Source organism: Barbus barbus, assembly GCF_936440315.1.
Source record: "Barbus barbus genome assembly, chromosome: 13".
Lineage (NCBI taxonomy): Eukaryota > Metazoa > Chordata > Actinopteri > Cypriniformes > Cyprinidae > Barbus > Barbus barbus.
In genome coordinates, this window is record NC_136741.1 from 21,782,983 (window position 1) to 21,799,244 (window position 16,262).

The 16,262-nt window shown below is 39.4% G+C and overlaps 1 protein-coding gene across 1 annotated transcript in view; it reads right to left on the bottom strand.

Annotated features, from left to right (window-relative positions):
• Window positions 1-16,262, bottom strand: part of LOC306879623 (gamma-aminobutyric acid receptor subunit gamma-3-like) — a gene marked incomplete at both ends in the record, with an annotated part of 126,322 nt that overhangs the window by 12,092 nt on the left and 97,968 nt on the right. Inside the window, one exon of the mRNA XM_079432720.1 lies at window positions 198-335. Within this exon, the coding sequence (XP_079288846.1) occupies window positions 198-335 (138 nt within the window). The remainder of the gene's footprint in view (window positions 1-197; window positions 336-16,262) is intronic.

Consider the following 16,262-nt stretch of genomic DNA (forward strand, 5'->3'; position numbering starts at 1 on the left):
ATTTAATAAACCTTTTCACAGTTTCCACAAAAATATTAAGCAGCACAACTGTTGTAACTGATAATATTAAGAAACAAAGAGACTTTTGAACCTTCTAACAATTCTCTTTATCAGTAGCCAAAAATAATTATACTTTATTCATAATCAAACTCCTATTAGATCCAATTAATAGAGCAAAAAACAAAAAAAACAATTACCTGCTGTTGTCTTGATTATGTCTGTGGTGTTTCTCAGGCCCATGAAGTCGAACTGGTAAAGTCTCCATGACTTCTGATCAGCCGCCTGCACAGAATTCTTTCTCCACTTGTAAATCATTTCATCTCGTGGGTATCCATCTGTAATTACACAGAGCATAAGCCAGTGACCCTTAGAGCCCCCTTCACTTATGATGGATGCCTGAGTGCAGCCCAGTGTCAGGCATCGAACTGCAGCATTTGTCTCTAGCCCAGAGCATGCTAATAAAACGCACATCACAGGCACAAGGAAGACAAAGGCATAGAGAGAGAACAAGTAAATGAGAAGTTTGGTTCGATTATACACAGCATCCATCTTGATGCTGACACCCAACCTTGAGATGTATGTCTCTCGCATACAACCTGTGGCCCAGAAAAGAGATTTGAAACAGTGGTCTCTTGAGCCTTTGGATCTTTAATCTTAGAAATGATCGCTGATGTTGCTCTTGCATTGATTATCTATGTCTCATAAGTACTGGAAAGTGGATGATATTTCACGCTCTTTTTTTAAAAATTCTGCCTTAAAGGGATAGTTCACCCTGAAATTAAAATTGTCATTATTTACTCACCCTCATGTCGTTGTAAAACTGTATGACAATTTTTGAAGCCATATAATATTTTTTTTCTGAAAGAAACAGACAGACATTTAAATCATTATTCACTGAAAAAACATGATTAGTGCCTCTCCTTGGAGAGTTAATGACAGATGAAATGATGCTGGATTCATTAACAAATTGTTATTTTGAGTCAAATCTCCAATGCTATGTTTTGGTGTGACCGAAATAATTCTTCAAAATTAGTAAGAAAAAATAAAAAAGTAAGAAATTCACACAGTTTGGGAAAGACATGAAGGTGACTAAATAATGTTTTAATTTTTGTGTGAACTGTCCCTTTAAGCAGCAAGAGTGCTGGTGTTGAAGCCACTTATGTTCTACAATGTCCAAGAGTTTCTAATATTTCTTAGCGAGTATTCTTTGATAAGTGAGTGGATGTACTTCATCCAGACACTGTGATTAATAAAACAGCACAATTAGATTTCCACACAAATACATATTAATTCCATTAAACACACACTGACCTGTGCTGTTAAATGGTTATCAAGCCTAATAGCCATATGCGGTAATTGTCATTCTCTTACCAGATTAAGCACACTAAATGTGGAAAAAGATAAAAGATGCTTTTTGAATAACTGAATTTCATTAAAATTCTCCTTGGTCTATGCAGAGGGCATTCAAGTACCAATAAAGATATTCTTGATCACAAACAGCTCACATTTTACACCAGCGAATAATAGAATCAAGACATTTTTTTTAAGCTTTTTTCATATGTTTGATATTGTTTAAACATTTAATGGTTCTTATAGGGATAGTTGCTGGGGTCCAGACAACATTTGACCCTGTTTATTTTCATAGTATGGACCAAAAAAAGATTGAGATCTGAAGTGAATGTGCAATGATTCAATGTTGCAAAAATACACAAAACAAGAAAGGTTGAAACTGTATATGTGCAATACTACTACTGTGTATTTTTAGAGCTTCATAAACACCTGTTGGACACCCATTAAATTCACAATCCTATTAATTGGCACAAGCAAGAACTATAATAATCCAGTAGAGATGTATAGGGTTAAAGGAAATAGAAAAAGCACTTTATTAATTGGCACAGAAATAAGCTGAAAAATCCTCATCTTTACCCTGGGTAAATCCCATTGTGCCATCCCTGTGAACTGTGAGAAATAATTAGTAGTGTATTGTATAAAGTTTATAACTTCTTGGCTCAATCAGCCATAAAGAGGTTGCAAAGGATCAGCAAAATAGTTTCAATTAAAATTCTGTGTACACAATAGTAAAATAGATGCAGCCTCCATAGATGTATTTTAGGGGTACCAGGGGACCAGAGCTGAAATTGTATTATCATTGATTGAGTGTCTGAACGTATTAAATGGAATGGTTTCATAATCTTATATTTAGTATTATTGTTTGGTAGAATTGCAAACAATAGATATAACTAAACTAAAATCTGTGGAATGAAACACTTTTAGTGGTATATAGGTCCAAATGGATACTCACCAAGTGCCAAATTCAAAATAAAAATTGGCTTTGGCAAGTAAATCAATTTAATTAATAGTAATTTGGATGGACTTCTTGAGAAACTAACTGCTAAATAAAAGAATGGTTTAAATTGAAAGAATAATAGTGCGACCCTGATGCAAATCATGTGAGTGGACCAAATTAAAGACATACAAAAGTTTAAATCTGCTTTAGGGTGCCAGTAGGAAATATACATTTTAGATTTTTAGATTATATGTACATTTATATACTCAGTATATATATATGGCCTCTGTCAAACTCTAAATGCTTTGCCAGTGAAACCACTTGCCTTTCAATCATATTGTTGAACTCCTTGTTCCTTAGACATTATAAAAATGACCTGCTATGTCCAGCTTGATGCCACACTTCTGTTCTCCTTGCATCATATTCAGTTCATTGGGTGGAAGTGGATATCTCTTTATATTTCTTTTGATAATTATCCATGGGCAGTGTCAAAGATACACTCCTGCTCCATTTCATCCCAACAGTTGCCCTGCCACCCTCTGTCTTTGTCTCTCCCATTTGCATTGTCCTTGGTTCATTATTGTATAACCCTTAAGTCATGTTGGGCTAAAGGTTACAAGCAAATTCCACTTAATCAGAGGAAAAAATAGCCATCGCCATGGGAACCAGAACACCATCCATTGGCCTCAGTGAGTGAAGAAAGGGGCACTGATGAATCACAGCATGCAAGAGCTTCCTGTGATGGTGGGAAGATCGGCAGCGGGAGGAAGACTATGTGATTTAAACCTAATAGGGAGTGGAGAAAACCTTGGTAGCACAACAAATAACTTTGTAATTTCATCATTCATCAACAAAGGAGGTTACTATTGATTTGGGAAGGACTAAATGCAAGCCGTACATTTCAGTTTATACACCCTGCCTCTGTCTGCCACGTCGGATGAGAATGCCATGCTTAGGTTGGCAAAAAAGATTTATGGCTCATCTTATGACCCACATAAATACAATCAAATAAGAAAAGAATGAACAGATTGATCTTTGTTTAAAAAATGTTTTAAACGATTTTACACACACACACACACACACACACACACACACACACACACACACACACACACACATATATGGAAGCAGAATAATGACAATAGTTTTTGAAACAAAGCATGCTGAATTCCACAAATCGAAAAAAAAAGATGCATTGCAATTAACAGTGCTTGCATTTTAATGCCTTGTATTTCCAGGACTTGCATTTTTAGGTCCTGAAGTTTAACATAGTTGTTTATTTAATCTGTGAATATTTCAATTCAAAATATTTCACACACATTTTCATAATTACAAATTCAATAATTCAATAATTATTGAATTTTTTGTTGTGTTTAAATGTGTGTGAAATATTTTGAATTGAAATATTCACAGTTTAAATAAACAACTATGTTAAATTTCAGGACCTAAAAATGCAAGTCCTGGAAATACAAGGCATTAAAATGCAAGCACTGTTAATTACAATGCATCCTTTTTTTTCGATTTGTGGAATTCAGCATGCTTTTCAAAAACTATTGTCATTATTCTGCTTCCATACACACACTGTTAATGTACTTCCACCTTACAGCCTTCTATAGCATGATTTAGTAACTGACAGTATATAAAAAAAAAATGTATAGACCTTGTGAGTGCTGTCCACACATGAGGTGCTTTATCAGGTTTTTATCGGTGCAGGACTAGAGCACAATACTAATACCCTCAATGCAGAGCTGGCTGGTTTGCTTTCGTGCCTGCTGAGACTGGCTAAAACCTGACAGGATACAAAGATAGTCAGACCCTGAATGGGCACTGTCAGAGTCATGAACTACCTCCTTTCAAAATAATGGACAGTTTAAGAAACTAAATGACAGATATATACACTACCATTCAAAAGTCTGGAATCACTAAGATTCAATGATGTTTTTGAAAGTAGTCTCTTATTCTCACCAAGGCATTTATTTGATCACAGTAAAAACAGTAATATTGTGAAATATTACAATATTATTAAAATAACTGTTTTCTGTTGTAATATATTAAAAAATTTAAGTTATTCCTGTGATGATAAAGCTAAATTTTTAGCACTCATTACTCAAGTCTTCAGTGTCACACAATCCTTCAGAAATCATTCTAATATGATGATGTGGTGCTCAGTGTTGAAAACAGTTGTGCTGCTTATTTTTGTGGAAATCGTGAATTTCATGATTAGAAAGTTTCAAACACTTTCAAAAGAGACTTTCAAAAAGATTAAAAAATCTTAAAGATTAAAAAAAAAAGTTTTGGTTTTATATTGGTTTTAGGGTCACAAGAATAGTATGTAATATTAATAACACTAATATGGTAAAATATCAAAGATATATAATCACATAAACAACATACTTATATAACTTATACCCTCATTGTGTCAATATTTATGAAAAGCAGCTCTAAATACAATTTAAAAAAAAATCAGCATGAGCTCTATCTTTTGTTATTTGATGAGCAAATGTGGGTGGGGGGGATACAGCAATGAAAATAATCTAGAGTGACACCATTGATACAGAGATGTGGGGATTCATCTAGCAGAGTGGAGCTTTATATTTCACAGACAAAAGCAGAGCGAGTAAATTCTTTAGTCACACATTTTTAAAAGGCGATTGCAAAATCATCTCCTCCTCACTAAATAATCAGGACAGCTACATAACATTAGCATGAATATGCACAGACACAAAGTCACATTCAGACCAGCTGAGACATGGGTAAAACAATGGATTTAGTCAGGGTTAGTGTGACAGAATTGGCCTTAAGTACTAAAGAAGAAACAGAATACGATGGTGACTGAGGAATACAACTCACTTGTTGTATTCTAACCATCTAAGTCTGCTTCTCTAACAGCTAGTATGTGATTCAGAATTCTGCAAGTCACTTAAATTGTTCCTTAATAAGTCCTTAATAAAAAATACTTACACATAAATATAATAAAAAAAACATACGCATAGCCATCTCCATGAATGTGGGCAGACCCTTGAGGGGTAACAGACGACAGGACTTGGAGAATCGATCATTGACTATGAAGACACAGGTATTACCATCAGAGGCCGGTAGATCAGTGATGAAATCAACTCCTAGGTGTGACCAAGGTCGGTTGGGAAGGGGCAGCGGGAGGAGTTTGCCCGCTGGCAAATGGTGTGGGCTCTTGGAAATGGCACAGTCCGAGCAGCCCTGCATGAACCTTCTCACATCCCTGGCCATATTGGGCCACCAGAAGCGACAAGAGAGTGCCGTTGGCCCCAGGGTGGCCAGTGCCCAGAGATGTGTGCACAGAGCGAATGAGTGGAGTGCGTCATGCTCTGGTGATGCATTGCAAACCTGGTGGGCAGCCCGGCGGAGTAGGTGTGGAGACATTGGAGGGGGTGATTCCACCGGATGGGGGTGACGATGATTTCCTTTGGAATGATGGATTCTGGTTCCTCACAGACCTCTTCTGGGGAGTAGAGATGGGAGAGAGCATCCGCCCTCACATTCTTGGGACTGGGACGATAGGATATGGTAAAGTTGAAGCGGGTGAAAAACAGCGCCCACCGGGCCTGTCGAGGATTAAGTCTTTTAGCATCACGCAGATATTGGAGGTTTTTAATGGTCTGTGAGGACGATGAATGGATGTTGTGCATCCTCCAACCAATGCCTCCATTCCTCCAAAGCCAGTTTGATGGCTAGAAACTCTGTTGCCGATGTCGTAGTTAATCTCCGCCGGGCTGAGTTTGCGTGAGAAGGCGGCGCATGGATGGAGTTTGGCTGGAGTCCCCTGCTGCTGAGACAAGACTTCTCCTACTCCGGAGGTAGAAGCGTCTACTTCTACTAGGAAGGGCTTCCCAGAATCAGGATGGATGAGGAGTGGAGCGCTGGTGAAGGCTTCCTTGAGGGTTTCGATGGCTTCAGTGGCAGAAGGTGTCCAGGACAGAGACTTGGGCTTGTTCTTCAGGAGGCTGGTGATGATGCTGTAGTCATGTATGAATCTTCTATAGAAGTTGGAGAATCCTAGAAAGCGTTGGAGTTCCTTGATGGCAGAAGAAGTGGGCCAGGTCTTAATGGCTTCCACCTTCCTCTCGTCCATCCGGATGCCACCGCTGTCAATGTAGTATCAAAGGAACTGCACTGCGGGTAGATGGAAGGAACATTTTTCTGCCTTGAAAAACAGTTGGAATTCCCTCAGGCGTTTCAGGACCTCCGCAACGTGGTGGCGATGTTCGGCCATGCTCCGGGAGTAGATGAGAATGTCATCAATGTAGACGAGGATGAATCGATGGAGAAACTCCCGGAGAACCTCATGCTTGAAGTATCATACGGCATCACCCGATACTCGTAGTGACCAGTAGAGGTAATGAAGGCAGTCTTTCACTCGTCCCCCTCGCGTATCCGGATGAGGTTATACGCGCTGCGGAGGTCCAACTTTGAGAAGACGGTGGCTCCGCGGAGATGTTCGAGTGCCACTGGGACAAGAGGAAGAGGATCAAGTGGGGAAGTCGTGGCCTAATGGTTAGAGAGTCGGACTCGTAATCGAAAGGTTGCGGGTTGGAGTCCCCGGCCGGCAGGGATTGTAGGTGGGGGGAGTGAATGTACAGCGCTCTCTCCACCCTCAATACCACGACTGAGGTGCCCTTGAGCAAGGCACCGAACCCCCAATTGCTCCCCGGGCGCCGCAGCATGGCTGCCCACTGCTCTGTGTGTGTGTGTATTTTGTTCACTACTCACTGCTGTGTGTGTGCACTTGGATGGGTTAAACACAGAGCACCAATTTCGAGTATGGGTCACCATACTTGACAATACGTCACGAAAAAAAAAAAAAAAAAAGGATGACGAATTTGATGGTGATCTTATGGAGTGCCCGGTAATCGATACAAGGCCGCAAGCCTCCGTCCTTCTCGACCACGAAGAAAAAGCTCAAAGCAGCAGGGGACGTTTAAGGGCAGATGTAACCTTGTTGAAGAGCCTCTTCAATATATTCCTCCATGGTCTTCTGTTCAGGAAGTGAGAGTGGGTAAATTCTTCCACAGGTCACGGACTCACCCGGTAAGAGATCTATGGCGCATGGCCGGTGCGGAGGTAGTTGGGAGGCTCTCTTCGGGCAGAGGAGCGAGTGCTCATTCCAGCGACTGGCCGCTGCAAGGGTTCTGAATTGGAGAGCATAGTCAGTTATAGACAGAGATCCTTGATGAAGATACAATTGCTCTCCAACAGATGAATCACCGGCCGGCCGAAAACTTCTCTGGAATGTTCAATAAAACTGTTAGCAGATTGTGTCACAGTACCGGATTGGGCCCAGATGGTCTCAGCCCACTGGAGCGCTGATCCTGTAAGCAGGGAAATTATGAAAGCTATCTTGGCTCTGTCGGTGAAGATTCAAGATTTTTATGTGTCACATACACAATTATACGGAGTATAACCAGCAGTGAAATGTAAGTCAGGTCCGCTCCAAGGACGGTGCAATTATATAGAATACAAATATTAAGAAAAATAAAAAATAAAAGAATAAAATAAAAAGATAAAAAATATAAATGTGCAGGTCAGTATGTTGTTGACTTAATAGTTATAAAGAATGAATGATGAGAAGAATGTGCAAAAAAGTTGTACAGGGTATTTAAATAGCAGCAATATGAGGTAGAGAAAAATTATGAATAGCTTATTGATATAGTGATATTTACATGGAGTCAAGTGATGTTATGACACAGAGTTAGAGTTTAGGAGCCTGATGGCCTGGGGGAAGAAGCTCCTCCTAAGTCTCTCAGTTTTTGCCATCAGGCTACGGAAGCGCTTGCCAGATGGAAGCAAAGTGAATAGTCCTTGATGATTTTGATAGCTCTATTTTTGCAGCGTTTGAGGTAGATGTCCTGCAGAGAGGGGAGAGCAGACCCTGAGATGCGCTCAGCTAAGCGCACAACTCTCTGTAGTGCTTTTCAGTCCTGATTGGAGCTGTTTCCATACCACACTGAGATGCACTGAGTCAATACACTTTCTATGGTCCCTGAATAGAAAGTTTTCAGGACTGCTGGTGAGACCCTGAATTTCCTCAGCTCTTGCAGATGGTACAGTCTTTGCCTGGCTTTCTTAACCTGTGTTTGGATGTGTGTAGTCCAAGTCAGGTTCTCGGAGAGGTTTACACCGAGGTACTTGGTGTAAACAGGTGGCGTAGAGATGCGGCTGCATTTCCAGAGCGAGTGAGCATTGTAGGAGAAATCCATTGCACTCCTCCGCCACACCAGAGAAGGGCGCCGGTTTGGCCATGGGACTGGCAATCACATACGGTGAAGAGGTGGTGTCGGTGCTGTTAGTGACGGGAGTTACCGGAGTTGTAGTGGGCTTGCGGAGAACTCGCCGAAGATTATCCACGAGTTCCTGGAATGGATCGGGCTGACTCATCCTGCCGTATCCCTCGGTTTGGGTCCGATCTTCTGTTAGAGAAGCAGACTCAGGCAGATGGTTAGAATTCAACAGGTGAGTTTTATTGCAATCGGTGGAGTCAGCGGTTTGCTGATGGAGGTGAGTAACAAGTTCAATGAACCGGTATAGTAGTACGATGAGGGTGATAATGGAATATCCTTTGCTTTCACAGGAACTTGTGGACAGGGGAGACGGGGCACACACCTCACAATCCTGGACAGGGGAGACACACTCGTGGAGATCCTTGGAGACACAGACGATGGAGTAGAGCTGTGAAGAACATGCTGGAGATGAGACCGGGGGTAAGTAGGAGATCAAGGTAAGTACACAGGTTAGTAGCTGTAGTAGCATCAGTCCACTTCGAAAGGAAACGAGATCGGACAATGAGCTGGTGTGAGGTGTGTGCTTTTATGTGCAGGCTGATGAGGGAGCTGATGAAGTGCAGGTGTGTGCAATTAATACTCAGGTGAAGGAGTGCGTTGCGATTGGGAGGTGAATGAGCCTGGCTGATCTGTGACACTAGCGTACTACTCTGACTATTCTTACCATATAAAGATACGATAAAAATAGTAAGAGTAATATTCATGTGGTTCCGAATTCACCAACACACTTCATGAGTCATTGAATCACTTACTCGACTGTTTCATTATTTCAGTGCTGATAGCTGTGTGGCCAGCACAAGAGTTCGAGTTTTGGTTCGTGGACCTTTCCCGATCCTGCCCACCTCTCTCTCCCACTTCGATTCCTCTCACTGTTCACTGTCCTATCAAAATGAAGGCCAAAACGTTTAGGAATAAAACACTGCCTGTGTGTTGCTCAGAGATAAGCTGCAGCTTTGTTTGGAACTATTTTCATTGGAGGATCAAAAACAGACAAAGTAACTGGCATTGAGTTTAAAATGTAAGTTAATTAATATTCTTGTTCATTTAACTTGTGTAAAAGCAATATCACACTTACAGTACAATAAGACTGTTTGTTTGGAATAATGAGACTGACCAAGTTTGAGTTTAACAGTACATTGCACAGGAAGAAAATTAGGTGGGAAGAAAATGCTGAGAGATTTCCCTACTTATTTAGATGGTAAGCTGAGGTAAACATTTGTAAATGTGTATATTGGTAAAGGAAGTTATTATTTCTATGGTAATATGTAATGTTAAACACTATGTGTGTTTGAACTTGTTCACCTTTTTTTGACTGTGGAATTTATTGATAATGTTTATCTGCATTAAATAATAAATTCAAATGACTTCATGCCCTCAGTTCTCTGAAAAAGCATGTTGGTATGTGGCATATTACATTCAATTTCAAATGGCCAAATCAAAGAGTAAGGCTATAATCACACTATAAAAAACACTGACCTGTTCAAATCTAATCCTCACGAGTGACTGTCAGCACTATTGTTTGTGTAGTCTTGGCGCAGAAAAGCATTTATATAGAACTGAGGTAAAAGAACAGATTCAATGATTCTCCGAAAACCAGCCAAGACCCATGAACTGCAACCCAGTGGATGTCTATGCAACACTGAATGCTTCCATCCCTCTTTGGTACTAAACCACTGAACTGCACTATTTGCTTTGGATGGATTAAATAACTCTTGGAGACTTCATCACATCCAACACCTCTTTAAGCACTGGGGATTTCTCTTTGGGATTTCAGTTAATGGTACAGCACTTTCCTTCAGCACTTTGTCATGCCCCACCAGACTTGTGAATCCTGACTATGTAGGTCTGCTGCCAGACTCTGGCTTACATAAGAACTGAGTTTGTGCCAAGGTTCTCATTAGATGAGTTTGATTAGGGATTAAAATCTCAGTGGTGGTTCATAACTTTTTAAAGACTTCAAATGTTCCATGCCATTTCCCAAGCCATTTACTACACGTTTCTGTAAGTAACATGATCAGGCTCTCTTGACCTGGTTCAAAGGAGCTAGATCTTAATTTATGACAGCATGTTAGTGCAACTATTGATTCAGTGTGAGAAACGATGAGAAACATACATACATACTGTAGGCATTACCTTGTTTTAAAAAGTTTGATGGAAATTTTGAGGTGGGGAAAGATTGACATAACCTAACATAATTAGGTTATGTACAGCATCATACAAGAAAATCATATAGGTTTGGCAAGGCATTTTTGGGCTAACTATCATTTTAAACCAATATTCGGCAACCTGACTATTGGGTTGTGCTTTTATTGAGGGTAGGGCATTAATTTCACCAACTTTTGTTGTTCGTAATATACTTTTCTACATGTTAACATGATATTCTTAGTTCTGCTTGAGGACATTTTTTTCACTTCCTGGCAATACTTAATCATTAATCCTCACCAACTCCTTTGACATCGAGGTATTAAGAGATCAGCATGTGCTCTTTTAGTGCCTGCTGAAAGAAAGAGCTGTTGCAGACAGAAGAGGTGCATGATCAAAAGGTAATCACAGCAGTCCCTATCATCATTTAAAAATTCCCATTTTATTTAATGAACTGATTCCGTCCTAGATCAGCATTATAATTGGTGTCTGAGTGTTTTGCTCAATTTTAAACATTACATCTTTCCTTTGTTCAGCTCACAATATTACTGATTGCCTTTTTAATCAAAGCTTGGAAACGGGAGAGTGTTCACTTATTTTTAGCCATATATTCCATATTATATACCTTTTTCATTTAAAACTTTCAGCTACATAAACTTTTTGTCACCTTTTTCATTTGCAAGCCTTTGATAATGCTATAACTGAAAGAAGATAATGGGCAGGTTCTCTAATTTCACATAACTTTTAAGTTTGGATTATGACAGTGAACTGATCCTGTAAATTGCTTGGGAGATCATCAAACAGAACGAGAAAAGATGTTTTGAAGTTGAAAACGTATTTCGACATTTGAAACATTAAAAATATAGAGATGTAACCACAAGTGTGTTGCAGACGATAAAAGCGTAGAGAGAAAGAACAAAACAAATTAACAGAAGAATGAGAACAAGCAGAGAATTTTCTAATACTGACACAAAAAAGACAGGTTTATTATGTTTTATGTGCAGCACAGCAGAAGCAAAAGCCGCTAAACACGCTACCAATTACGATTTTGGTTTTTGAGTTGATTCAATTACGATTTTGGTTTTTGAGTTGATTCACTTTGAATATCTTGTAAATAGCATTTTTGCATATTGCTTAGTCACTTAATTTCCAAATCTTTATTGTTTTGTGTCACTTGTTGCTTCAGTCTCACACATTATTGTGAACAAATAATTTTCAGGAAGCTTCTCAGTTAATAACCCCAACATCCGTCTAGATCTGTTTTTGACCATCCTTTGAAAATGACCAATAAATGTTCCGGCATGCCTGAGCAGAAGTGCCATCAGAGCACGAGAGCGTAGAGTAAAAAGGCTTTGATGGAAATTGTAATGTCTTCCCCTCCAAGCGAATCTATGAAGGGGAGTCAAAGCAATTCGATGAGTTAATGGCACTAAGGTGATTCTGTGCAGCAGGAAAAGCAGCTCCCATCGGTTAGGGCCACAAAAGGTAGTTTTTGCAGGAATTGCAAGCACACGCAGCACTTTTCCACCTTTTAAATGAGTCTGAACACTCCATCTATCTTCATTACAGACTGAACAGAGTTTCATGACCACTGACTTTTCATCAGGTCTCCAAACGATCTTTAGGTCAGATTGCTTGATGGATTTGATGCATGTTGCATGGATACAACCAGGAATTGCATGATCTGAATAATGTGCTTTGATAGTGTGTATTACAGCATGGCAAGTGTGCAAATATTTGTTCTGTTTGAATTATACTTTTCTGCCTTCTGTTTATTCTTCCAATACAATGTAAATCACGCATATACCAACTCAGGGTAATTGGAAATACATCTCTAAATACATTTCTTCAACACCGTTATTACGTACCTTACTGCATGTTTCGAGACAGTTTCAAAGTGAAATATCCAGTGAGTGGCGCTAAAACGCGGGTTCAATATTTGACCCTGGCAAGTTTTTGTTGCGTTGATATTACATTGTTTTTGTAGTGTAGCTAAAAGTTAATGCTCTATCGTGTTGGAAATATCCCCTACACCAAGCCCAATCCTAAACCTACCCAATAGTGTAAACAAATGCTAAACTAGTATACAGTAAAAACAGATTTGTTGATGCAACTGTGCCATTTGAACTTCCTTATATGCAGGTTTGAACTGTTTTGTTTCATGGGATTCATACCCGAGCTCTGTTGGGTATGAATGCGTTGCATGAGCTACTGACCAAACCTAAACATAGAATATAAAAACCCATACATATGAAGCTGGATATGTGATGCTGACGTTCAAAAGTATCAGTTTTCAAATGTTGCAGCATGTTAAAATTGTTTTGAAGCCATAACATGATATTCCTCAAGTAATTGTGCGAAAATTAGGCTTTATGTGAAAAGCAAATCATACTTTGTATGAAAAGGAACAAAAATTGTCTGAATTTTACAGCCTTGTCTGAGTGTTTATTACAACTGGAAACTGCAGTGATTCATATGTATAGGTACGTTTTTTCAGTTTTGCAGAAATGTATTTAGAGTCACATACTGTATATCCAATGAGTCTATGTTGCCATATACAATGAAAGTAGTTTGGACCCTAACATTCTTTGGTATCCTGCAGAAGAAAGTCAGTCATACACGTCGAAACAACATAAAGGCGAGTAAATGATGATAGAATTTTCATTTTTGGGTGAAATATCCTTTTAAAAAGTGTCATATTTGAAAGTCAGCTTGTTTCGAGTTCAGCCTCCATAATTTCATGATCCCTTTTCTCTGTCCCAAGTACTTTCTGACCTCACTCCAATGAAATAAATGCCAAAAATGTTAATGAATAAATAAAAATATACACCACTTTAATGTCACTAGATATACAGTGAAATCCCATAGTCTTGAGGCAGGTGACATCTTTGATAAACACAGGTCGAAAGGTGCCCACTGTTCTCGTCAGCCGGATCAGAGCAGACAAACCTGATGCCTGGTGTCAGGTCTGCTAAACACCTGAAAGCTCCTCATTCCCTGCAGGGCTGGTAGAGACACACTGGCTGGGGAGTGTTTAATTTGTCTGTTTGTTTATGCACACAGCGACTATAGCACTGTATGTTTGAAATGGTTAAATATGCTTTAGAGGACAAGCTGCTGTGCTGGGTAGTGAGGTGTGAAATATTAAAATAATCTTTCTGGCAAATTGCTCCTCTTGGGTGCAGATGGGGGACCATTTTCTTTGTGACTGATACAGGGGCAGGCATTTCAGTCCAAGTACGCTCGCTCCTGTATGGCCGCTAACATGAAAAGGTCTGCAAGGTCCTGCCTGATGGGCATTAACCTTCATTTGCATATCAATTGAATTTAAAATGCAGGGCTTGGAACCCAGCTCTGGTTTTTCAAAAACAAATGGTGAATGCTGCAAGGAAATGGAAGAAAGTAGCTTAGAGGTGAAGAAAAGGACTGAGGGTGTCCAGAAGCTTGAGGGATTGCTTATTATGGCTCATTCTACTTTCCTCAACAGTGAAAATTTGGACCTTTGCTGTGTTTTAGAGGCCCTGCGGAGAAGGTTTGGGCACAAGACAAAGAGAATTTAATTATTCCTAAGAAGCCTCAACTGAATGATCTCATTATATAAAACCTGATCTACATCCTGCCACTTCTAGTAGTAACATTGTACCCTACTACAAAACGTCATTATATCCATACATCAGAGTAAGTGTAAGCATTAGTAATTAATGACTGTTACATGCTATTATATCTTGCAATTGATAATGACATTGCTATTTCTACATATATTTGACCCATTTTTTCTGATGTCCAATTTTGTTGACCCCATCCCGCTCAGTGCAATAAGGACTGTCTGATAAATTAGAAAAAAATAAACAATTTGTTTAAGCACATTGTCCGATACTGGATGACCACAACTTCTACTGTTATTGACCAGTGCAAAACACAGAAGACAGATGGTTTATACAGCATAAAGGATGTCATCTATGTCAAGATGCATCCCTGCACGGCGGGGGGAGAGTATGGATCTACAACATCTCTTATGAGCTACTTACAATGCCGTTCTGACATCTCTACATCGGCGGTTTCACTCCAATTGAAACTCACAGATTGTGATTCACAGCACCAGGCAGGTGATTCCCTCAGTGATCTAAATTCATACCCTCACTGAAGCAATTCCCACAGCAATCTGGAGTTGCATGAAGAGGCGAGTGCGTGATAAGTTTAAATGCCGGGGATATTCCCATTGTACTACCACTAATGAAGCCATTCAGAGGAGAAACATCTTCAAACTACTGAGTAATATTTCATGTTGTATCGAATGAGCTCTATCTGAAATTAAGATTTTCCTGTAGCATCCTAAAAGATAGCTGAAAATGGTGAGTTTCTGAAAAGTCACTCCACAATTGCCATGCACAGGCCTACAATTTTCATAAAGTTTTTACCAATGGTTTTTTATTTCACTTTTGGCTACAAATTTGGTAATTTATTATATGTACCAATTCTCAAATTTGGGTCAATTTATTTTAAGATCAATTCTTGGTGACTTTTGCCACAGTAAACTCAGTGGTAATTTTGCTGCTTATTAATGGTTAGTAAGTTGTTAAGTTTAGGGATGTAGAATATGGTCGTGCATAATATGTGCTTTATATGTACTAAAAAACAGCAAATATGCTAATAATAGGCGTGGTAATAAGCAACTAGTTACTACAGTACGTAGTTGCTTATTAGCATGCCTATTATTAACATATTTGTGAGGGGGCGTCGTGAAATATAATGGTTTATTTAAAAAACACAATTGCCAAATTAATAGGCTTTCTAGCATTAATATGATGCTACTATAGAAACAATTTAGGACGGTCTGTTTCACAAAGTCGTATTTTAATTGTTACATCTGATCTGACACACAAACTTCCCGCAAGCGGTTCAACTAAATGCAGGCATTATGCAGCACTACTGACTAAGCTAAAGGTATGATGAAATAATTTTTTTATGTTTAATAGAGGGCTAGATTGTTGTAGTTAGTTGATTATTTTGCTGTATTGTTCGTTGCGGTTCAATTTGTTAAACTTCAAATGATGCATCTGTTAAATGGGCCGCAATTAAGTGATTTAAGTGAAGTGACATACGGCCAAGTATGGTGACCCATACTTGGAATTCGTGCTCTGCATTTAACCCATCCAACGTGCACACACACAGCAGTGAACACACATCTGGAGCAGTGGGCAGCCATTTTATGTCATGGTATTGAGGGTGGAGAGAGCGCTGGACATTCACTCTCCCCACCTACAATCCCTGCCGGCCCGAGACTCGAACCCGCAACCTTTGGATTACGAGTCCGACTCTCTAAAACCATTAGGCCACAACTTCCCCATTAATGTTATGTCAGGGAATCGGTTGCAATGTGTTTCATTGTAAACACACAATTAAGTATTTCTGGTGGTTGTGGTGGTATCACTTCTCTGTAGACTGTATTTGTGGTAAAACTGCTGCCCTAAGACATGTTATTTCCTGGATGTCAGATTTTCTAATTTGATGCCATTTTG